The 25,087-nt window shown below is 39.4% G+C and overlaps 3 protein-coding genes across 5 annotated transcripts in view; 2 read left to right on the top strand and 1 right to left on the bottom strand.

Annotated features, from left to right (window-relative positions):
• The first annotated feature begins 3,687 nt into the window (after positions 1-3,687).
• LOC124395116 lies at positions 3,688-4,783 on the top strand. The gene is made up of 2 exons (XM_046863724.1): positions 3,688-3,778; positions 3,904-4,783. The coding sequence occupies exons 1-2, from the start codon at positions 3,759-3,761 to the stop codon at positions 4,484-4,486; spliced, it is 603 nt and encodes a 200-aa protein (XP_046719680.1). The 5' UTR covers positions 3,688-3,758; the 3' UTR covers positions 4,487-4,783.
• Positions 4,784-16,530: 11,747 nt separating this feature from the next.
• LOC124394179 lies at positions 16,531-18,339 on the top strand. Its single transcript, XM_046862308.1, has 3 exons — positions 16,531-16,623; positions 17,389-17,486; positions 17,592-18,339. Exons 1-3 carry the CDS (start codon positions 16,621-16,623, stop codon positions 18,163-18,165), a joined length of 675 nt encoding a protein of 224 aa, XP_046718264.1. The 5' UTR covers positions 16,531-16,620; the 3' UTR covers positions 18,166-18,339.
• Positions 18,340-18,881: 542 nt separating this feature from the next.
• tiam1b (TIAM Rac1 associated GEF 1b) overlaps positions 18,882-25,087 on the bottom strand; it is a 34,473-nt gene continuing 28,267 nt past the window's right edge. For all 3 annotated transcript variants that reach the window (XM_046862304.1, XM_046862306.1, XM_046862305.1), the window contains 2 exons: positions 23,971-24,143; positions 18,882-23,880 (listed from right to left, as the gene is read on the bottom strand). In XM_046862304.1, coding sequence (XP_046718260.1) covers positions 23,399-23,880; positions 23,971-24,143 — 655 coding nt within the window. In that variant the 3' untranslated portion in view covers positions 18,882-23,398. The remainder of the gene's footprint in view (positions 23,881-23,970; positions 24,144-25,087) is intronic.

A 25,087-nucleotide genomic window follows, 5' to 3' on the forward strand; every position in this document is an offset into this window, starting at 1 on the left:
GAAGTTTATTCCTTGCCACAATCGCCACTGGCTCACTTATAAGTTGTTAAAATTACAATTATAAAATAAAAATGTCAAACTTAAAGGCACTAAACTTCTTTTATACAAGCTTATTTTACAACACTTTCAAATCGAATAGAACTGAATTGAAATTATCTGCTTTCCACATAGAAAAGCAGGTGATCCAGGTCCCAATAGAGGTCAAACAGTAATAGGAGAAAGACAGGAATGACAGGGCAAACAAATAAGCGACATGGGATAAGCATCTCTTCTGAGAGATGGTCATCATATGTGTGGTTATATTTTAAGATATAGGTCTGGTGGGACATAGAACACATCTCAGATCATTCATAACTGTGAATTCCATGATGAGCTACGTCCAGGCTGTAGAGCTAACGGCGTGACCAATGTGATGAAATAAGGTCAAGGTTGTACCAGTGGCGGGCGGTCAGGGCCAGCAAAGCCTTCTCTGCTGGTCTAAACACTATCAGAAGCACTGACCTACATTTACAACCTAAATTCTAATATTTGTTTCATGAAATTGTATTAATTTATTCCCAACAGTTTATTCTCTTCGTTTTATGGCATTTTTTTTGGCTGCACTGCTTCCAGTACATGTGTGTGGATGGTAGATTTTTTGCCCAATCAGATTTCAGCCTTTATGTGCTGCCATGTCCATCTAATCTGCCCAGAGCTTTCACAGTCAGTAGTGCTGGCCGATGTACCTTAAACTATATTAGCAATGGGACTGTTTCTTTAACCAATCAGATTTCAAATTCGCCTCACTCGGCTAGCTGGCCAGAATAGCGTCAGCATTTTTCCGTCCTCTGATTGGTTGGTCAGAGGGAAACTATTACAGCCAAGTTCAACTGGCAAAACACGTCTGTAGCTCTGGACACATTAATACACCTGAGTTAAGATTTTTTATACCCACAATGGCTGACAGAGGAAGATAAATTGATTTGGTCTCGGAAAGACTTAAAAATCCATTTCGAAGGTGGACTTTTCCAGAAAAGCTAGACATTGTGAAAAGCCACTTCCAGACCAGTGCCTACAAGCGGTACCACTGGCCTCTGAGGAGCATTGCAAATTATGGGAGTATGCATAATGAGTATGCATTATGAGTCTGCATCTCTGGTGATTATGATTTATGTTTTTGTCATGTTATTAAATAAATATTGATTCTGAACTGCTCCAGATGATGTAGGTGGCACAGGTGTGGTTGTAGTGTAGAGGTTTGGAGTCTTAACTGGGTTTCTTGCTTTAGTAAAAATGGTATTCACCCTCCATATGTGAAATGCCACTCTCTCTATAATGCCAGGTCTTGTTATTTTGCGTTTTTGTATTGTATTGATGGTTGCTATAATTGCAACGTGATAGTGGTGGCATTAAGAGGTGGATTAACGTCCCCACTGAAGGCCCAGGTACCAAATACACGGCCCGCCACTGGGTTGTACCTTTCTCGAATGTGGCTTCAGTCCCATTTAAAGTTTACTGCACCTACCCACACACTTCCTTACCTTAACCCAAATGAGCAATTTGTCTCCACATGGGGGTGGAAGGTATAGAAAAGGGGGCCCTCATAAACAAGTTACCCTTAGGCTATGTATTATGCATGCAATAACCATGGCACACCAGTGTTGGGCCTGGATTAACCCAAATCCATGGCCAAAGATTTCAAGTTATAAACATGCAGTGTTCCTGATAAAAACCTCTATTGTGATGTGGAGAACTTGTTGCCAAATTCCAAGCCAAGTTTGCGGTAAGAAACCCTTTTCATGCTGTTAACAGTAAGCCAAATTGAGAAACACTGCATGTTGATGACTCGGCATACTGTAGTCCTTGTTTACCCTTGTTTTCTTTTCTTAAAAGTTATAGAAAAAGGAAGCAAAAACACAGAAGTGTTTTGTAAAACACAGAAGGATATATATATTTTTGCAAGTCCCAGAGCTTTTACTGTTTGGTCACACGAAGTGAATGACATTAATAATAAAGCCATGTAAATATAATTATCATGTTCTTTAACTATTGAGACTTTTGCTGCAGTTTGTTTTTTTGGCTCCTTTTACAATTTTCTGACCAGCGTTTTTTCACGATGGATAAATACAAACAGTTTAAGTGAATGTGCTGTGTGTTTTTCTTTGTATTATTCAGAAACATAAGGAAAGAGAAAAATGAGACATTTTACAAGAGTCACTATACATACACATACCATACACATCCAAGGTTGTATTAAAAGAAAATATTTTTTTTAAACTGCATCCCAAGTGTCTAACATTTGATTAATTTTCATTCAGGTTTTATCTCTGCTTTTTGAGTCTGAAGTGATGGTACAGTAGACTGTCCTTCTTCCCTCTTCTAATTTGGTATGAGTGTTGTTTCATTCGATCCCCCCCAGTTTAGCATGTACCATTAGGTCCTTGAGATTTTTGTTTTATCTGATGGTTTTATCTGCATGTGCTCTTCTAATATCTGGATATATCTTTCAGCATTGAGGAGCCTTTCCAGATGTGCAAGCTGCCCCTTTCATAGGCACTAATGCACCCCATAGCATCACAGATGCAGGCTTTCAAACTGAGCGCTGATAACAAGCCGGAAGATCCCTCTCCTCTTTAGTCTGGAAGATGCGGTTCCCATGGTTGGCAAAAGAATTTCAAATTTTGATTGGTCTGACCACAAAACAGTTTTCCACTTCTGGATCATGTTTATATATGGCTTTGTCGCATGATAAAGCTTTAATCAGTGGTGGGCAGTAAGGGAGTAATTCATTACTGTACTTAAGTAGTTTTTTTGGTGTATTGTACTTTACTGAAGTATTTGAATTTGGGAGTTTAAACATTTGAATCTCGTAGAGTCTTTTCACATAAACCGAGTTCATTAAGTAAAGAGTCTTGTGATAAAAGCGATAATAGGAACATTTTAGCCGTAATAAATCATAGTGCTTTGATACTTAAGTACATTTGAAGGCTAATACTTTTACTCAAGTAAAGTTTAAAGGGACACTTTTACTTTTACTGCATTTTAGATCTACTTTAACTCAACTAAATGGATTTCGGATGGCATTGGTGAAGCTCTGCAGAAAATAACCATCACATTTACCATCACCATTCAATTCTAAGAATATTTTAAGTGTCAAGAGCTAAAAAGATTAAGAACTTAGACTCTTATTGTGTTGCCATCGCATTCCCCTCCTACTGTACCTCTACAGAAAATTGCGCAATAACCGCTCAGATACTCTGAGACGGAAGTTTCTTTTAAGAAAGACTCGCAACGTCGCTCTTGTTTCTTCTGCAAGTTCTCAGCACGAGAGAAAATGGCAAGATATGTAAGTGCGAATGTATGCAAATGTACTGTAGACTTACTTCATATTTTGTGTTTTATTATAGCGTGTTTGTTATTAACAAATAAGCATTTAAAAAAATAATAATAATCTTTGTGTACGGAAAAACAAAAACCCTCAAATGAAAGAAAACCCCCCCAATTATATCAATGGTATAACTTAGTGGAATTGTATTTTTAGATATATAGATTCGCAAATTCGAATCGCATACTTATTTGAACAAACACGTGATTTTCATAAAGATGACAAAAATATCAAAATGAAAAAAAATTCGTCTAGACGTCTTCTATGATCTCAATATGTCAAGGAATATCTGTGAATGTTTGGGTTGCGTTTTTGTTTAGGTGCATTCTGGGGCATTGGGATTCGTCTTTTTTTGCTCCCTCCTGCTTTAGGAGTTCACAATCTCCAGACAATAATGAAATCTCTTCTGACCACGTAAGTATCAGTAAATCTGGACAGTTTCTTATGTGTTTTAATGCAGTAATGATTTGACAAATGTTCAATGAACCATTATTGACATGACAAACATTGTTTCCCTCTGGTTTTTTTTTTTTTTTAAGCTATAAAATTGACGGTCAGAATGCTATGGGCATTAATGTCCCAGCTAAATATTGTGATGACGTTGCCGATCTCGACCAGAACTTCCTCTCTCAGGATAACGATGTAGAGAAAGTAAAAAATGAGCTGAATCTTCCAGATCGAATTTACAACGGAGCTGAGCTGATTGTAGCCAAACCAAAACAAATCCCTGGTTCCCAATTCAACTTACACTCTGAGTACCTGTTGCTGATAAACTCGAATTCCAAGACGCTAGCTCACTTGGACCCACTTATGCAAAACCTCCTGAGTAAAAGTAAAACTGGCTGTGGCATTTTCTTTACAAAGAATTCCCCTTGTGTGAAGACCTGCTCAAAACCTGGTGGACGCTATAGCATCATCCCAGCTCTAGAGATGTTCGATCAGCACAAGGGTCCGAAAGCTTTTGTTTTTAGCCAGGTTTGGAAGCATGATGAGGATAAACCCGAGTGGGAAGTGAATCTAAGCGAAATAAACAAACACATTCCAGTTTTCCGCTGCGACCGAACAAATTGCGTTCGCTGTGTAGAGAATAATGTAATTAACATTAGGTGCAAAAAGAATTGATTTTATTATCAATCATTCTAAGATATCCATCTCCTAATATCTATCATGAGTCTTCACCTGGCTTCAGATAAACTTCTGTTTGCTCGTTACTCACACAATGCTTCGTCTGCAGCATAAATAAACTCTTCCTCCTCCTATCATTATCTCATTCTGAACTTTATTTCATTTCAGTATATTTGGAAAGCTATTTTAGATACTCATAGCAATGCAATTGTAACGGCAACTTCTTCTCTTGAAATGCTTTAAATGGAAAAGATGAATTGACAAAAAAATGACAGAATGTTATTCTCGCTTGGATTTAATGTTGAACTTTTTCAATCAATTCAATTTGATTTCACCAAACGCTTGCGATTTCTGATCATTCAATATGTTATCCTCAAAGATAATAATTCACCGCTACCTTTCCAGTTTCTGATAATGTGTTAGAAACAGAGGAACATCTCATTTTTAACTGACCTAATTTGCTTAGTTACATCCAGGTGGTAAGATATTCTTTGCCATTGTGGGATTTTGGGTTTTATATACATGTATATATTTTTATTTATTGTGTTCTTAGTAATATTTTTGTTTCAAATCTGTGGATTAGTCTCCACAAATTTAAGATCATGTCAAATATATATACACAAAATGTACATATACTAACAATAGTACATTTTTAATTGTAAATTCGAGTGGCATCTACTGGCAGCCATGGGAACTGAATCTATCTATCTATCTATCTATCTATCTATCTATCTATCTATCTATCTATCTATCTATCTATCTATCTATCTATTTGTCTGTCTATCTGTCTGTCTGTCTGTCTGTCTGTCTGTCTGTCTCACATTGATTGGTGTTCAGCATAATAGAGAAAGCAGGACCCGCAACCTCAACCTCACCCGCAACCTCAACCTCACCCGCACCCCCACCTGCACCCTTTCCCACCCCACCCTCATGCTGACTTTCTGTCTTGAGCTGGTGTAGTGGTTACCCTCACAGTCTCTGCTGCAGGAGCTACCTGGTTTAAATCTGACCTTCAAGTTCTCCATTATAATTTAAATTAGCAAAGTGTAAAGGTCTTTCAAAAAGCACCCACACATCGTTTCATACGGCTCAGTCGAGAAAGTTGGTTGTCTTGTGTATTACAGTTTTTCTCAGTCGCTTTGGAGCAATTCTCAGATCAGAAATGAAATTCTCAAAACTACTTGTTCAAACTCCACATCATTTAGTCATTTGTGCTCTTCATACGAACATTTCTCGTTGCTTTGATCAAATTGCGAATGCTTTGGTACATCATTCAATCGATTGTGTACAAGTGTCTGCGTTTTTATACATTATCAGTTGCTTATGTCATGTTGTTCAAAATGTATTATACTGGTTTCACCTAAAATCTTAACCCCCAAAACATTTAGGCATCAGTTCATTGCATAAGTCATTAAGTGTAAAATGGTTAAACCAGTTGTCAAAACTTTCCTATAGTGACTTATATATAATACAGCATGCGTGACCTATGTACATTTGCTATATCTGTAGGAAAAAAACATGCAATATGTGTACATTTGATATAACTGTATCTTGTGAAATTAAATGAATGTGCATAACTAATTGTTTATCTTCTGGGTTGTAGCGTATAATGGAATTGGAGTCAAGTGAACCACCTTACAACTTTTATATATGTGGATGAGGCTGGCTTCAATCTGAGCAAAAGCAGAAGACGTGGTCGAAACGTCATCGGAAACAGAGCTACTGTTGATTTGCCAGGCCAGCGGGGAGGAAATATTACTATGTGTGCTGCTATGTCAGAGCATGGTGTGCTATCTCATATTCCCCTTATAGGCCCATACAACACACAGCATCTCCTCACCTTCTTAGAGACCCTCTATAGGGCTCTCATCCCTGATGACGAGAGGGGTCCATTTCGAGATGATTTACCAAAGTATGTGATACTTTGGGATAATGTGAGTTTCTATCACTCAAACACCATCAGGCAATGGTTTCTGACCCATAACAGGATGCTTATGCAATTTCTCCCATTCTATTCCCCATTCTTTAACCCAATTGAGGAGTTCTATTCAGCATGGAGGTGGAAGGTTTATGATTGCCAGCCACATACTCGGATGACCCTGCTGGCTGCAATGAATGCAGCATGTGAGGACATCTCAGCAGAAGCCTTTTCAGGTCCAAACCTCAACAGATTACTTTTTACCTTCATGATCATTTCTTAAAAGCAAAGTCTAATTAGCAGTCACGGTCCCAGTCCCTTTTCTTAGGTGGTGTACTGGTTAACATCATGGTCTCTGGTGTGTGATGTTCTTGGTTTAAGCCTCATCTCTGATTTTCATTTCTTTGTTATAGTTTAGATGTGAACAAAATGTTAGTTAAATGTCCATTAAAACAGGTTGCTAACATGCGATCCCATGGCTCAGTTGTTTGAGCTTTACCTCTGGATTGAGAAGTTGCTGGTTTGAACCCCAGCCAGAGCTCTAGGATAGGTTGTGTGAAAGGTACATTTATTTATAGTGAATTCGAGTGCCATCTAGTGGTAGGCATGAGAACGGCGTCTAACTATCACATACTGATCGTCATCATAATAGAGAAAGCAGGACTTGTAGGATCTCATTTATCAAACTGAACTGTGGGGTGAGGCTCTGTCACTCAGTCAAGACCTCACCCACACCCGCACCCACACCCACACCAATTTGCCCTCACCCTTTTCGACCCCACCCTCATGCTGACTTTCTGTCCTGAGCTGGTACATCACCTGATAGAACAGTTGTATAGAAGGTCTCGGAGGACGTGACCGGGCATTTGGAGGAGATGAGAGCAGGGGTTTAGAGGGCTCTGTGAAGATGAAAGCAGGAGGTTAGATTTTGGCAGATATTTTTCTTTATATATGCAAAACAATCATCTTTTTCTGGGATTTTGAAGCGCCATTTACCCCAGTCTTCTTCTCATCAAAATCATGCTTTGACATACAACTTGCCAGCTCTGCTCTTACACACTCACATCAGTGTGAGGAAATTCTGGTTCCGAACCAGCAACCTCTGAACCCAGAGGCAAGGCTTTGACCACAAAGACATCAAGTCCTACACTCAAGCCTCCTTTTTTGGGGGGTTTATTTTTCGTTTTATATCTTCAACACACTGCACACCTGTCTATCAGCTATAATTCTGACCCTCAAAGACCTTTTAGTCTGCCTTTAAAATGTCCACCTCCACTACATTTATTATCCTAAATTAGATGCACCTGTTTGAGGTCGTCAGCTGCATAAAGACACCTGTCCACCACATACAATCAGTAAGAATCCAACTACTAACATGGCCAAGACCAAAGAGCTGTCCAAAGACATTAGAGACAAAATTGTACACCTCAAGGCTGGAACGGGCTACGGGGAAATTGCCAAGCAGCTTGGTGAAAAAAGGTCCACTGTTGGAGCAATCATTAGAAAATGGAAGAAGCTAAACATGACTGTCAATCTCCCAGGGACTGGGGCTCCATGCAAGATCTCACCTCGTGGGGTCTCAATGATCCTAAGGAAGGTGAGAAATCAGCCCAGAACTACATGGCTGGAGCTGGTCAATGACCTGAAAAGAGCTGGGACCACCGTTTCCAAGGTTACTGTTGGTAATACACTAAGACGTCATGGTTTGAAATCATGCATGGCACGGAAGGTTCCCCTGCTTAAACCAGCACATGTCCAGGCACGTCTTAAGTTTGCCAATGACCATTTGGATGATCCAGAGGAGTCATGGGAGAAAGTCATGTGATCAGATGAGACCAAAATAGAACTTTTGGGTCATAAATCCACTATACGTGTTTGGAGGAAGAAGAATGATGAGTACCATCCCAAGAACACCATCCCTACTGTGAAGCATGGGGGTGGTAGCATCATGCTTTGGGGTGTTTTTCTGCACATGGGACAGGGAGACTGCACTGTATTAAGGAGAGGATGACCGGGGCCATGTATTGCGAGATTTTGGGGAACAACCTCCTTCCCTCAGTTAGAGCATTGAAGATGGGTCGAGGCTGGGTCTTCCAACATGACAATGACCCGAAGCACACAGCCAGGATAACCAAGGAGTGGCTCTGTAAGAAGCATATCAAGGTTCTGGTGTGGCCTAGCCAGTCTCCAGACCTAAACCCAATAGAGAATCTTTGGAGGGAGCTCAAACTCCGTGTTTCTCAGCAACAGACCAGAAACCTGACTGATCTAGAGAAGATCTGTGTGGAGAAGTAGGCCAAAATCCCTCCTGCAGTGTGTGCAAACCTGGTGAAAAACTACAGGAAATGTTTGACCTCTGTAATTGCAAACAAAGGCTACTGTACCAAATATTAACATTGACTTTCTCAGGTGTTCAAATACTTATTTGCAGCTGTATCATACAAATAAATAGTTAAAAATCATACATTGTGATTTCTGGATTTTTTTTTTTAGATTATGTCTCTCACAGTGGACATGCACCTACGATGACAATTTCAGACCCCTCCATGATTTCTAAGTGGGAGAACTTGCAAAATAGCAGGGTGTTCAAATACTTATTTTCCTCACTGTATATATACATACATACATACACACACACACACACACACACACACACACACACACACACACACACACACAGACAAGACATTATGACCACATCCCTAATATCGTGTTGGTCCCCTTTTTCTGCCAAAACAGTTGTGACCCATCAAGCATCAACAGCATGAACTTGTTCAGCAATTTGCGCAATAGTCTGTTTGATCGGACCACAAGGACCAGCCTTCGCTCCCTCGGCCGCAGACGACCCTGTCGCCGGATTACTAATCTACCTTCCTTAGAGCACTTTTAATAGATACTGACCACTGCAGACCAGGAACAACAAGAATGCTCTGACCCAGTCGTCTAGACCAGTCGTCCCCAACCTTTAATATTGTCTGGATTTTTTTAGATAGATAGATAGATGGATGGATGAATGAATGTGAAAGATGGATGTGGAAGACTAGTGGGTTAATGTCAGTATCCCCACAAGGATGAGTTTGGGAGTTTGATTCCTGGTCGAGCTGGTTGCTGTGTTGGTAAATAAAACTTCTGGACCTTGTCCCCTCGGGAAACATTTCAATTCTGTCCTTTCTGTGTTGGATTAATTTCTTGATTTCCTGGTCTTTAATGAAAGATAACTCCACCAAAAAAAAGGCTTGTGCCTGAACATGGTCCTTAATATAGTCCACGCTGGTGATAAGGTTTCAAAGCCAGTCCTACATGCCTTCTTTCTTACTGCGCTGGCATGAAACAAATTATGAACCCTCCAAAAAGCACACATGGTTTTCAGCAGTGGTCAGTCAGTGATTTACGGCTTGTGCCTCATCTAAACATGGTTCCCCATCTGATCTCTTCCATGGTTCAGTGGGTTAAGGCTGGTGCCTCGCTGATGGTGAAGATCAGGGTTTGAATCCTGCTTTCTGCCTGCTAGTTGCGATGTAGGTTATGTTCCTGCTTCCTAAATCTTTCTTTAGCTTTATATTCTTGTGTTGATGGTTTAAAGGTAGATAGACCTGCTCTAAACAACCTTCTCTCCTGTCTTCCGTGATGGTTCAGTGGGTTAAATCAAGTTTCTTGCTTTTGGTGGGGTTCAGGGTTCGAATCCTGCTTTCTGTCTGCCAGTCACGATCAGGATTCACTTCCTACATCTTTCCTTAGTGATATATTTTTTGGTTTTAATGGGTTGAAAAGAAAGATAGACCTGCTCTAAACAAGCTTCCTCTCCTGTCCTCACCAATGGTTCAATGGGTTAAGGTTGGTGTCTTGCTGGTGGTGGGGATCATGGTTTGAATCCTGCTTTCTTCCTGTTATTTACAATGTGGGTTCAACTTGTGCTACTTACATCTGTATTTGCTTTCTACATCTTTCTTTACCGTTAAATTCTTGTGTTGATGGTTTGAAAAGAATGATAGACCTGCTCTAATTAAGCTTCCCATCCTGTTTTTTCTGATGGCTTAGTGGGTTAAGGCTGGTGTTTTGCTAATGTTGGTGGTCAGGGTTCAAACCTGGCTTTCTGTCTGCTAGTCATAAGGTAGGTTAAATTCCTGATTCCTACATCTTCATATTCTTGTTTTGATGGGTTAAAAAGAAAGATAGACCTGCTCTAAACAAGCTTCCCAGCTTGTCCTTCCTGATGGTTCAGTGGGTTAATGCTGGTGCCTGGCTAATGGTGTGAATCAGGGTTCGAATCCTGCTTTGTCCCTACTAGTCATGTTATGGGTTCGCTTCCTATGTCTGTCTTTAGCATTATATTCTTGTGTTGATGGTTTGAAAGAAAAGATAGACCTGCTCTAAACAATCGTCACAGCTGGTCTTTCCAGATGGTTCAGTGGGTTAAGTCTGGTATTTCGCTGTTGGTGGGGTTCAGGGTTTGAATCCTGCTTTCTGTGTTTCTGTCTGGTCTGAATTTCTTCGAGATGCCCGGATATTGCCCCCCGCTTCAGGATACGCCCTCCGAAACCACATCCAACCTTCCATGCAGCCATTTCTGACACCTTCCTTACTACTGCCACCGAAACCTTCCACACTCTAAACTTTGAGCCCTGGCCGGGGTTTGAACCAGCAACCTCGCAACCCAGAGGTAAGCTCTTCCAATTGAGCCACAGGAGCTCCTGTAAGAGCCTGATTTTTAGGACCTTTTTGGGTTCTTTTTAAAAACTTTTTAAACAATTTAAAGGAAAGCTAAGGGTAGGAATCAAACCAGGTGAGTAAGATAGCAGAGACCAGTTCACTGACCATTACACCAACACAGAAGAGGCAAACAAGCCTTTGCTTATTGGACTCTTGGCTTTTCTAGAGTTAGGAGACCTGTGTTTTCTCTTAGATCATGATGGTAGAGGGTCAAAACTTCTCCTTCCTGTACATTCTCTCAGTAACTCGAAGTCTATGAGAAGTGACTCAGGTACAAGAACCACATCTCCAACACCTGAACCACTGATATACCATGATTTGCCAGCAACCAATTTTAATGATCTTTCATTGTTCTGTTTTTAAAAACTTTTTATAATGTTCAATATGAAACTAGAGGTAAGAATCGAACCAGGGAAGTCTTTCATCATAGATCACTAATGGCATTACTTCAAAACTCAAAACTTTGTTAGACATGTAAATAAGCAGGAAAGACAGAGACAAAGACAAAGAGACACAGACACAGCTTTAGAAAGAGTGAGAAACAAATAGAGAGACAGCAAGAGAGAGACATATACAGTGAGACAGAGACATTTACTAAAAGAGACACAGAGACAATTAGATAGAGAAAATAGAGAGACAAAGATAGCGAGATATAGCCACTTCCTGTTGGAAGTGTTTATCCCGAGCATTTACTAAATGAGCAGTAGTGAGTTAAGGGCTTGCTCAGGTGCCCACAACTGGCAGCTTGGAGGTGTTAAACATGTATCATATTTATAGCATGTGATATGTATGTAAGCATATGTACAGTGATTAAATATAAAGGCTATATCAGTGCAGAGACGTGTGGACATCATTTAGAGCCTTTGCTATGTTGTTTCCACACGGACAGTTAATGAGGTGATACCGGAGAAAATGCACTTCTTCAAGTCAAGTCAGGAAGCTTTTATATATATACAGGGAGTGCAGAATTATTAGGCAAATGAGTATTTTGACCACATCATCCTCGTTATGCATGTTGTCTTACTCCAAGCTGTATAGGCTGGAAAGCCTACTACCAATTAAGCATATTAGGTGATGTGCATCTCTGTAATGAGAAGGGGTGTGGTCTAATGACATCAACACCCTATATCAGGTGTGCATAATTATTAGGCAACTTCCTTTCCTTTGGCAAAATGGGTCAAAAGAAGGACTTGACAGGCTCAGAAAAGTCAAAAATAGTGAGATATATTGCAGAGGGATGCAGCAGTCTTAAAATAGCCAAGCTTCTGAAGCGTGATCATCGAACAATCAAGCGTTTCATTCAAAATAGTCGACAGGGTCGCAAGAAGCGTGTGGAAAAACCAAGGCGCAAAATAACTGCCCGTGAACTGAGAAAAGTCAAGCGTGCAGCTGCCAAGATGCCACTTGCCACCAGTTTGGCCATATTTCAGAGCTGCAACATCACTGAGTGCCCAAAAGCACAAGGTGTGCAATACTCAGAGACATGGCCAAGGTAAGAAAGGCAGAAAGTCGACCACCACTGAACAAGACACACAAGCTGAAACGTCAAGACTGGGCCAAGAAATATCTCAAGACTGATTTTTCTAAGGTTTTATGGACTGATGAAATGAGAGTGAGTCTTGATGGGCCAGATGGATGGGCCCGTGGCTGGATTGGTAAAGGGCAGAGAGCTCCAGTCCGACTCAGACGCCAGCAAGGTGGAGGTGGAGTACTGGTTTGGGCTGGTATCATCAAAGATGAGCTTGTGGGGCCTTTTCGGGTTGAGGATGGAGTCAAGCTGAACTCCCAGTCCTACTGCCAGTTTCTGGAAGACACCTTCTTCAAGCAGTGGTACAGGAAGAAGTCTGCATCCTTCAAGAAAAACATGATTTTCATGTAGGACAATGCTCCATCACACACGTCCAAGTACTCCACAGCGTGGCTGGCAAGAAAGGGTATAAAAGAAGAAAATCTAATGATATGGCCTCCTTGTTCACCTGATCTGAACCCCATTGAGAACCTGTGGTCCATCATCAAATGTGCGATTTACAAGGAGGAAAACAGTACACCTCTCTGAACAGTGTCTGGGAGGCTGTGGTTGCTGCTGCACGCAATGTTGATGGTGAACAGATCAAAACACTGACAGAATCCATGGATGGCAGGCTTTTGAGTGTCCTTGCAAAGAAAGGTGGCTATATTGGTCACTGATTTGTTTTTGTTTGGTTTTGAATGTCAGACATGTATATTTGTGAATGTTGAGATGTTATATTGGTTTCACTGGTAAAATAAATAATTGAAATGGGTATGAATTTGTTTTTTGTTAAGTTGCCTAATAATTATGCACAGTAATAGTCACCTGCACACACAGATATCCCCTAAAATAGCTAAAACTAAAACTACTTCCAAAAATATTCAGCTTTGATATTAATGAGTTTTTTGTGTTCATTGAGAACATGGTTGTTGTTCAAATTAAATCCTCAAATAAAATTAATCCTCAAAATACAACTTGCCTAATAATTCTGCACTCCTGTATATATATATATATATATATATATATATATATATATATATATATATATATATATATATATATATATATATATATATATATATATTTAAAATTATAGACATTTTACAGATTTAAATGATGTATTGTTTTTATCTGTACGATCAATAAAGACAGTAATTTAAGTTTGTGTCGCCATTATGAGGGAAAAACCCCAAAAACGCCACCCAGAGGGTAAATTGTGAGAATCATGGCGGATTCCGTTGTTTAAACTTCTTACTGCCTTCTGTAGTGAGTGAGAGTCCGTACTTTATACACCAGTGAATTGAACGCGCACAGTAACAGGAAATCGGTTGTTCGGCTGAAATCGGCACGCAGTGAAAATAAAAAAATTATATTTCACCAAATCAATGGATTAAAACTAAACTAACGAGTCTGTTTTGAAAATGTAAGAAGTAAAAAGTACAGATATTTGTGTAAACATTTAATGAGTAAAAGTAAAAAGTTGTCTGAAAAATAAATAGTGGAGTAAAGTACTGATACCGAAAAAATCTACTTAAGTACAGTAACGAAGTATTTGTACTCCGTTACTTCCCACCTCTGATTAAAAGTGAGTCATAGACAGATGTGGAGGAGAGAATCCGGTAATTTTCCAAAATAAAACATCGTTCAGAATCAGATAATAAATAAAACGAAAATAAAGTAAGTTATGTATCTTTCTGTGTTGGTCCACGGCCAGGGGGTTGTTGACCACTGGTCTAGACGTCACAATTCCTTACGCACTGCCAACACATCAACTATGAGGACGAAATGTTTACTTCAGTTTTCCCTTTAGGGGAATTAAGTTTCAATAAGACCTTTCCAGTCAAAAAGATTTTCATGTAGAATCTATTTCTGGATTGTAATTGTAAGTATTCAGTGCACTCTTGATAAAACCTTGGTTATGGTTGAAGTTCTGTAACTTTCTCCCATCTCAACATATGGTCTCTGGAGCTCAAACGGGGGGTCAAATTGAGAAGGGAAATTTCTTGGCTCACTTACATCACTTACATTTTTTTTTTTACAGAGATCTCTCATACTTCTTCTTTTCTCAGCCCAGCAACTGCACCAACACCTCTGCAGTTCGAAGAAACAAAACACTTTAATGCTACCCCAGCAGTTTTCCTTCTCTCTGGTTTCATGGTTCTTCCTCAGCTTTTGCCCCAAACTAACAGAAATGCAACCCAAAAAGATCTGTCACTAGTTCAGAGCTTTTGAGTCATTCCAGAATAAGTTCAAGCTGAGAATTACTACACATTGGCAAATCAAGTGACCTGCTTTCCTTCTCCATGATGCTTCCTCACACCAAGGTTCCCACATAAGCCCATCACCCAACTCATGACTTTTTAGAGGTCCACCCAAACCCAGGTTGACCTTGTCTGACATTGTCACCGTGGGACTCCTTAAATATGAGCATCATGAACATAACTTTGACTTTATGCATTCCCTGACCTCATTGTAAAATTCCCAAACTCGCTACAAGGTGGTATAAAAAAACTCAGAGACCAGCTCTGTTTAAGATAAAGTATTTTATTTATCTACACTATATTACCAAAAGTATTGGGTCACGTGACCTTTCCTGCTATATGTGGTTCTTTTCCATAATGTTACCACAAAGTCAGAGCACTCAATTGTACAGGACGTCTTTAGATGGTGATATAATAACATTTTGCATTCACTTGAACTTGGAAACCCAAAACCTGTTCCAGCATGGCGATGCCCCTGTGCACAAAGTGAGCTCCTTGAAGATCTGATCTAAATGCCATGGAGAGAAAGATCTCCTGCTATAGACCTCTGATCTAATCCCTGCTGAACACCTTTGGGATCAATTGGAACGCTGACTGCACCCCAGGTCTCCTCACCATCATCAGTACCTGCCTTTCATAACACCCTTGTGGCTGATAAACACAAATATCCATAAGCACACTCCAAAATCTAGAGGAACATCCCAGAAAAGTGGAGCAAATTGGGACTAAATGTGGAATGCAATGCTCGAAAAATCGGATACCCTACTGATGACCAGGTGTCCCAATACTTTTGTATATATAGTGTATGTTTACAGACTAAATTAGACACTAAAACCTTTAATACAGTGCTCCCAGCATTCCTAGCACTTCTGGAATGTGTCCCGGAAGTTTTCTTTTCAAAGCGTGTCAAGCACCTTCTGCAGTTCTTGCCGGATCTCCGCAACGGTGTCAAAACGCCGACCTTTGAGCTGCATCTTCATCTTCGAGAAAAGGGAGAAGTCTGCAGGAGCCAAATCCGGCGAGTAGGGTGGCTGGGACCATCCCAATTTACTCATCCAAGATACCACAGGGATGGCATGGTGAGGGAAAACTTATCTTGAAAACGCCCCGATCCCCTGCACTACCAACAAAGATTTGGTCATCATGGGCATGGAATGTTCTTCCCGTGGCATTGGAAAAAATGAAAGAAGCAGGAAAGGAAGAAACCCGATGAACCTCAGCTCCATAAAGCCCCACTTTGTGTAGTATCCAGGTATCCTTTAATGATGAACAACGGTCTCATATTATTTTGAACAAAATACCGACTGATATCTTTTCACACGTGTTTAAAAACCTTCTCGGTTATGAGGATGCTGTTTTATGTTTTAGCTATGTGGTCTAGCAAACCCAGAAATCCGGATCAGATGTATTTCTGATGAGAAAATGTAACACTCTAATTGCACAAAATTTCTATATAATACTTTATATTTTTTCCACAGTTTTTCAATATTAAGGCAATTTTTTGGTGTGGATTCACACCATTGAATTTCAGTTTCGCTCTAAATGTACTTCTGTACTTTTTTCTTGTTGCAAATGTAATATTTTTGCTGAGAGGAAGAAAAAAAGTGCTTTCTTTGAAAAAAGAGGCGGAGTCACGATCAGTTTAAAGTCACTCGTACATGTTCATAGAGAACTAGTTCCTGTTAAGGCTCAAGTGTGTCATCCTTGTTTTTGCATCTACGGTAGAGTCGAGATGGTGAGTTAAAATTGTATGTGTAACAGTTTGTTAAATTCAGTTGCGGGTTTTAATCCAGAGTAATTAAGTTCCATGTTCTCTTGAGGGATTTTTTTTTCTTGGACATTCTCATGCTACACTGAAATTTCTACTGTCTGTTTATTACTGAAATACCTGAAAATACCTTTTTTTTTTTTTTTACAACCGCAATTCCAAAAAAAAACTGTAAAAACTTAAATAAAAACAGAATGCAATTATTTGAAAATCACAAATTAACACTATTTACAGTACAAAATACAAACAAAATTCTGGTCCCAAATATTGTGTCTGATACAGGATTCTAGCTGCGCAACATTTCTGGGTGTTCTTTGTTGTGTTTTATGATGCACCAAATGTTTCTACATGTTGAAAGGTCCAGACCACAGGCAGGCCAGTTTAGCCAACCCACGTTAATTCATGGAGCTGGCTTTTAGTGATTGTTTTAGAACAGGTTTGGGTCTCCTAGGTTGAGTGAAACATCCAACATTGTGGCAACCACACCACTAGAAAAGCCAGGTGTCCCAAATTTTTGCCAGTACTATACTAAAACATGAGTTTTACCCATGGGCATTTCATCGTTGTCGTATTGCTACCACTTCTCCCAATCAATAATCGGCAATTTTTTCTTAATGTTGATATATAAAATAGTTTAAAGACAGACTTTGCTGTATCTAGACGTACTTTTGGCTACATGGATCTCGTTCATGCTTAGGTCTGATGGTTGACGGGAATAATTGCTTTGTTCAGGTGCGTCGTGGAGCGTTTGGATTCCTCCTGCTATTTCTGCTCCATCCAGCTTCGGGGATTGACAATCTCAATAAAATCATCAACCAGCTTCATAACGCGTAAGATGCTTTGATGATAATTGAGGATTTTTGTTTTTGGTGACACATATGAAACTCAAGTATCTTTTTTATTGTCTCTACATGCTTTTTTTTTCTATGTTTCAGCTATGGAGGTAACAATCAGTATGCCTTGGGCATCAATGTCCCAGTTCAATTCTGTAATGAAAATGCTGATCTCAAGAACTTCCTTCCAAATGATAATGCACAGCAAGTCAAAAATGAAATGAATGGACGTGATCGAATTTACAAAGGTGACCAGCTGATTGGTGCAAAACCAAAAAAAATTGGGGCTACAACAAACAATTATCACACTGAGTATCTGTTGCTGATTAAGTCCATGTCTGAAAGATTGAGCAAATTCGACCCACTCATGCAAACCCTCCTAAATTCAAATCCTGCTGGTTGCACGATTTTCTTCACTTTGAACTCCCCCTGTGTAAAAACCTGCTCAACACCTAATGGACGCTACAGCATCATACCAGCACTTAAGATGTTCAAAAATCGCGGGGGTCCAAAAGCTTTTGTTTTTAAAGATCTTTGGGATGAAGGTGATAATCGATGGGAAAATAATATAAAGGAAATAGAAGCTTCCATTCCTGTCTATCGCTGTGTTGCAAATCAATGTACTCGCTGTGTCAATGGAAATCAAGTTAATCAAAGATGCCTGCGCAATAATTAACATGGCTGAGCTACTTCCTCTGTAACATGCTTTCCGATGCCGCTTTCATCAAGTAACTGCGTTTTTGCCTAAAATTATTACAGAAACTAGCCAGAATTGTTAACGAAAAACAAAGTACCTTTATGAAACCTTTTTGCTTACATTTCCATTGCTCAATAAAAGCCCAGATTCGCATCAGCCTCCTTCATTGTCCACAACACAACATTGTAATTGGGTTATTTACGGAGTTTTGGCTCACGCCAGGGAGGAACGATAAAAAAACGTGCCTTGTGAAAAGAAAATGTTTCTCTTGTAGGACGTTAGGGTGGGGTAAACTAAAAAGAAATGGACTTCGGTCTTACCCAATGTGATGAATGGGGAAGTTGGCCCGTGTGTTACCTCATATGTGTACCCCAGTAAAACACGAAGTCATGGTTGAGCAATTTCCTGTGGGAAAATATTTTTAATTTTACTGAGAATAGGGACTGGGACTTCAAATGTATGAATTTGTAGGGGTGCTAATAATTGTGATGCATATATATTTAGCAAGGATTCCATCCCAGCATCACCAATTTGGGCCCTTGAGCAAGGCCCCTAACCCCCAATTGCTGGTTTGTTAGTTGGTCAGGATAAGGGCATCTGCCAAATGCCTTAGATAGATAGATAGATAGATAGATAGATAGATAGATAGATAGATAGATAGATAGATAATTTAATTAAAACTAAAAGATACAACATTTGAGGATATTTACGAAACAAATTTATTCGATATAATATCAGTACACTGCTCTAATTACAAAATAAAAAGGACCTCTGTAGCACAATGGGCATCATTTCAGAAGAATAACATTCCACGACACGTCCACTGAAAATATTCATCCTATTTGATCGGATCTTTGATTGCAATTAGCACATTCGGAATTTCCCGACATGGAAAAAAAGAAATAAATAAACACAATAAACCCGTCTGTTGTGTGGATTCATTCTAAAAGAAATAATCAGGGGTGTGATTGATCTTCAACATTAATCCTTGAGCTCTTGGTGTCCCTTCAGCAATCTAACATAAGCACCGGATGCACGATTGAGTCAATGTTCTTGTATACCTCAGGAGCCCATATTACCCAGAAAGCATTGCATTCACTCGCTTAAATTGTTCAAATATATATATAAATATTAAAAAAAAAAACATCTATCATTTGATTGTCTTCAGGGTTTTATTATTATTTATATTCCATTTATATATGCTAACTTGTTAGCACGTTCAATATTTAGCATGCTAGCTTGTTATCAGAGCCAGGTTATGATAATATGATATGGTTCAAGAAGGAGATTTTTTCAGCGATGCATCCAAGTTTTCGCGTTTTCAAATGAAGTGTAGGAGAGGATTAAGAATATCTGCTTAGGGAAAGACTTTGGCTTTTAGAAGTGAGCTTTTCGAGCTGGCTGTGAGATTTTCAGCCTGGTTTTGCAGCCACTGATAATAAAAAAGACGTGATGTGAAAGAATTCCCCCTGCTGTGGGCTACGATCTAACATAACATAGGGTAAGAGGATTTTCAGAATCTCAGAGTTTCCATATTTTGGAGCAATTTTGAGTTTTATAGATACACAATATGGACAAAAGCAGGACAGCTGACTTTCCCATAAATGGTTCTTCCATCACCCTACATAACTACCTGAATTTACTAACAACCTTGTGGCTGAATCTCCACCAGCACACTCCAAAATCTGATGGAACATCTTCCCAGAAGTGTGGAGGTTATTATAACAGCAAAATGTGGACTAAATGTTAAATGAGATGTTCAAAAAATCACAATCTTACATGTTGTCCATCTTAGTTTTATGATCCTGAAGTTACACAGGATCGGATTTGCGTAACGCTTCGCCAAAACACTTTTGAATGCGTGTGCAATCGAATAAATAAGAAACAACAAAATTATTTTTACAAAACAACTGTTATTACTTAAACACTATTGCTTTAACCCACAAATGAAAAATTCAAGTAAAACAGGATTGATCATGTTAAATGAAACATAATTCAGGATTCAAACAAAACAACAATGATAAATAATAATGGAATAATAATAATAATAATAAAAAAACATGATACATTGTGGTTAATAAACAGTCTTTCTTGAACGTCTAAAGGTGCAAGAAGGAGAGACTTTTTTTATTAGCAGTTACTATAATGTGATAACAGTTTATTATTTAAAACGGTGCGAATTAAATGTTAACCTTCAGATTAATTATTTTTTTGCGAATATAATCAGGTAGGGTTTGGGTTAGCTTACCAACAATTATCTAGCAACTGAAGGAAGTGGTAGCTCTATAAGATGGTGGACTTCTATTTAGAAAGTTGCTGAGTTTGCATAACAGCACCACCTTCAAATGTTCACCTTCAAACCCTGCCTTGTTGAACAGTTGGTCTGCCTGAAGACATCTGAAACCTTGCTAGGTAGGTTGATTGTTTTAGAAACACTGCTATGTTCTGTGCATGATAATAGCATTGGTGAGTTCATTTCACCAGATACAGGAAGTGGTAGGTCAGTGGTTAAGACATTGGACTTACATTTACACTTATGGCATTGGCAGATGCCCTGATCCAGAGAGACTTACATCTGATCAGTTGAAGGTTAAAAACATTGTTAAAAGCCTTGCCCAGCAGTGGTAGCTTGGTGGTGCTGGGGGTTGGAATTGATAACCTTCTAATCCAAAGTCCAATGCCTTAATCAGTGAGCTACCACCTCCCCTCAGAAAGGAGCTACCACCTCCCCTCGAGGAGGGGGTACCACTAAGATATCACCTTCCTCTTGATAGGAAGAATTTGCGTTTAGAATACCAGCTCCACCAGGATGCCCCTGCTGGGGCCCTGAGAAAGGCCTTTAACCCTCAACTGCTCAGTTGTATAAAGAGATAATTCTCTGGTTGAGAGTGTCTGCCATATCCAAGCCACTTGCCATGGGAATGTATTCCCTATCCTAGGTTAAAATGTCAAAATCAAAAATGTCAGTACTGATTGAAGAATTGTCAAAAAAGGGTCTGTAGATGAATACATAATGTTCAGTATTCAATATTATTACTCCTGTGGTTGTCCATGAAACACAATTTTACCTTTCCTTTACCATACAATGTTTATGTGTACTTATGTAATGTAAATGTAAATTTTTACAATATGTTTCAAACCTGAACATGTACATGAAAAATGCAAATTAAAAAACACACTGCCCTTATTAAAACAGGTCTGTACATGTTCTTGGAATTAAAAGAATATTTTGAAGGCTAATAATGAGTATACTTTAGATTGACCCGATAAATAATAATAAAAAAACAACAACAGGTGCTTCAGATGAAATGGCAAAAAATAATAAAATAATTTAATATATAAAGAAGAGCAACTGGGACGTGGGCATGGTTTGGCAGTCTGACTTGTGTAGCTATTGTGCAAAATGAATAATTAAATAAATATTGTGTGTGAGTGTGTTATCACAGCATTCTGTGAAATATGATTGTGTAATTGTAGCATTTCTGTACATCACTTAACATTAAGCTGAGTCAGTATTTTGTTTATCTGAAATCCTATGGAAAAACTGCCTCGGAGGTCATGTACATCAGAATATCCTTTAGGATATACTTTTCTCAACAATGAAAATTCTAAATGCCACCATATTTCTGAGGACCTAGATATTCTGGTACAACATTCTTGAGGTTCATAATAACTATATCTCTCAACTCATAAATGGTTCTTTCTGAGTCTGGTGAGAAGTCTCTTAGGCTAATTAGGAAGACATCACAACACCACCTTCCTCTAGTGTACTCTATTCGCCCCCCTATAGTGTCAAAACACAAAAGAACTTGGTTGTACTGCCTTTCGTTTTTTCTCAACTAGTCCAGTTTTTATGTTTCCTTAACATTTTCCTTTTAATCTTCCACATGACATCTCACTTGTCTAATTTCCCCTTCTTGACAACAAGATAAAAAAGTGGATTTAATGTGCTGACATCAATTGATCTTTGCTAATCTTGTAGAACTTCAACATTAAAAAGATTACGATTTTGAGATAAGTTCCTGAACATAGACTTGGCACTCTGTGATGCAAGGAAGTAGAACGGAAGGTTGTCTAAGGTGGAAAACTGAAAGGACTACCAAAGCAGCAAACGCAGGTAGAGTATTTTTCTATTTGTTTATAAGCAAAGTCATGATCTTGTGACTGTGACCTCAGCTTATCTCCAATTTGTCAAGCTCAACCACTTTCCCTCCTCATCTTCTGAAGGAGTTTTAAGATGCTGAATATAACAATCCTTTATTTGATCTTTTGATAGCTTTTGAGGTTAGACGCAAAGGAAACCGAGTCAGTTGTAGAACCAAGCTTACTCTTGTAAGCTAGTTTCATCTGGTCCACAAGGCAACCTGCATTGGCATTTGATTGCCTGAACAACTTGAGGACACCGTCACACTGGTGATTTTGCTCCTCATCCTTCGCAAGAAAGCAAGCAAATAGGAATACTCTGTCTGGATCTCTGGTTCTCCATTCAGTCGTTAACCTTTAGTTAACAAATGTATCAATGTAGAGATCTGCTGTATGAACTGAAGATCTCAATCCAGTATCTGATTCAAAATTGCCATTACGCATTAACTAATGATCTTTTAGGGTCGTGGAACCCAACAAAGGAACCTTGGAAGCAAGGTTGACATAGACCCGATGTTGGTGCCATGCATTCATACCTCCATTGGAAAGTTGCAAAAACATGGTATTAGCTGACCAATGTCACACACTATCCTCAGTGATTAAGACTGTAGATTTTCCAAATGTTGGCTAGATATTTGTGTTCCAGCTGGGATATATTCAAGGTAAATAATTTCACCTACTGTTTAAAACCTTTTTTTAAAGAAGATGCCTGAAATATCTTGGTAACATGATCTCCAAAGTGCTAGTTAAAAGTTTGGAATTAGATATATCATCTATATTTGTAGTGCTGGAGAGCATCACTGTGGCCCTGGTTTCCATCTGCCGCTCATTGACTTTATCCTAGAAAGAATAACATAAGTGTGCAATTGCAGAACAAGTCTGTGCCGCTTAATAGGGACTTGCACTTACCCAATGTATAAAGTATTGTAACTCCTTTATAGTAACATATCAGGATCTTTTTTTGTGTTTGAATGCCACTTAACAACCCCTGTGCAAGCTCTCTATGACTGTATGGTGTTACAGCTAAACTCTATTGTCATGTAATTCTCAAATGTTGTCTGGCTAGTCTTCAGCTCTGTGACTCATTCTGTGTATCGATGTCAGTGCTGCTCATCTCCCGTCGCACCCACACATCCTCATCGGCAACAACCGACTGCTCGTCTACGCTGGCCACGGACATGGCACACTGCTTCCCCAGATGGGACAGCTTCAAAGCATGCTGAGTTTTGCAGTCTTTGCTTTCAGTCTTAGTTTCCTCTTCATCGTCCTCCAGGGACATGGTCGACACTGGTCCTTCGAGCTCCTGGCTTATGTCTTCATCGTCGCCATCCCCATCGGCATCGCTCAGTACATTAGTCTCTTTTGCTTGCTCTTGTTCCTCATAGCGCTGCAAATCAAACTGCTCCTCCACCCAGCGGTCTGTGTCGCCTGGCTGCAGGGAGGTCTGCGAGTCTGGTGAATCGGCGTCAGTGTCAAACACGATGTCCGTGTCTATGGTGAAGCGGTTTCGCACTAACTTGCGCCGACCCAAAGTACGCGTTGGAGCAGAAGCTGCATACCAAAAGAAAGTGTGTTAGGAGGTAATTTTTGCAAGAAAATCTACAAAAAGATCTAGAGGTTAGCATAGGAGTGTCTGTGTACCTGCTCGGTTCATAGTGGGCCTAGCTCCTTTCAGAGCGCATAGACGCTTCCCTCCAAATGGCACGTACTGCTGGCTGGGGGGGAGACTCTCTGTCTTCAGCAGCTGCCGTCTCTGTTTGTCTCTTAAAATGGAGTGCACAGTCTTCAGGAAGTCCTTCTTGCTTTCGGGAGAACTAAAGACAAGCCAAAGAAGGGGCACAAAGCAAGAACTTCAGACCTTAGTATTGTTGAAAATATATAGAGCACATTATACACTCTTGCTAAGATGCTTTTAGGGTCCCAAAATCAAACTGTATCAAATTGGTATGTGCGAAACTGGCGATACTGTCACGATAATTCTAATTCTGTTTATAGGAATATGCACTAATACTATTACCTTAACCTCTTTTGTTTTGTGAGAATAAGAGCACTGGACAGAGTCAGAGGGTAGCACCAAACCAACAACTGGTACACTGATATCACTAAAGCAATAGACAACTGACCTACTCAAATTTTCATGTCATTTCTACCAAACATGCCTCTGCAAGTTAATCCATGTAATTAGCTGAAGAAATCTAACCACCGATATTAAATAAACAAAGCCGATTTTTACATACTAACCTACTGAAATTCAAACAACCTGCTAACAAATGTCTTAGATAAACATTTTATGCTTTTTCATTTCCTTCTTGTGTACTACCCTTAATAAATCTGACTATGCACTGACACAGATGGAATCCAAATATAGACAGATGAAAAGTCAAACAAGCCAGGACTCCAGCCAAATTGTGGTCATTTGAGAAATCTAGGATGCTCCAAAATTAGTTGAGCATCACAGACTGGGAATCATTCCATTACTGGGAAAGTGACTATATGAACTCCCTCACTGTATCATACAAAATGTGTTCAGCATCAGATGGATGTGAAACAGAACCTGACAGTAAAATCGAGTTAGTTGGTATAAGGAAAGACTAGACTAGAACTGTTGAGTTGTCAGAAGCTCACCATGAAAGGAAACTCCTGGAGCCAGGCCTGGGGGTATTGTCTGCAAGTGAGGTCCTGGTGTCTGGGTTATCCTTGCAATTCATAAAAACTTTGCCGGACTAAATTTGTTAAATGGAACTATGGGTAATCCTAA

This window comes from Silurus meridionalis, chromosome 12 (assembly GCF_014805685.1).
Source record: "Silurus meridionalis isolate SWU-2019-XX chromosome 12, ASM1480568v1, whole genome shotgun sequence".
Classification (NCBI taxonomy): Eukaryota; Metazoa; Chordata; class Actinopteri; order Siluriformes; family Siluridae; genus Silurus; species Silurus meridionalis.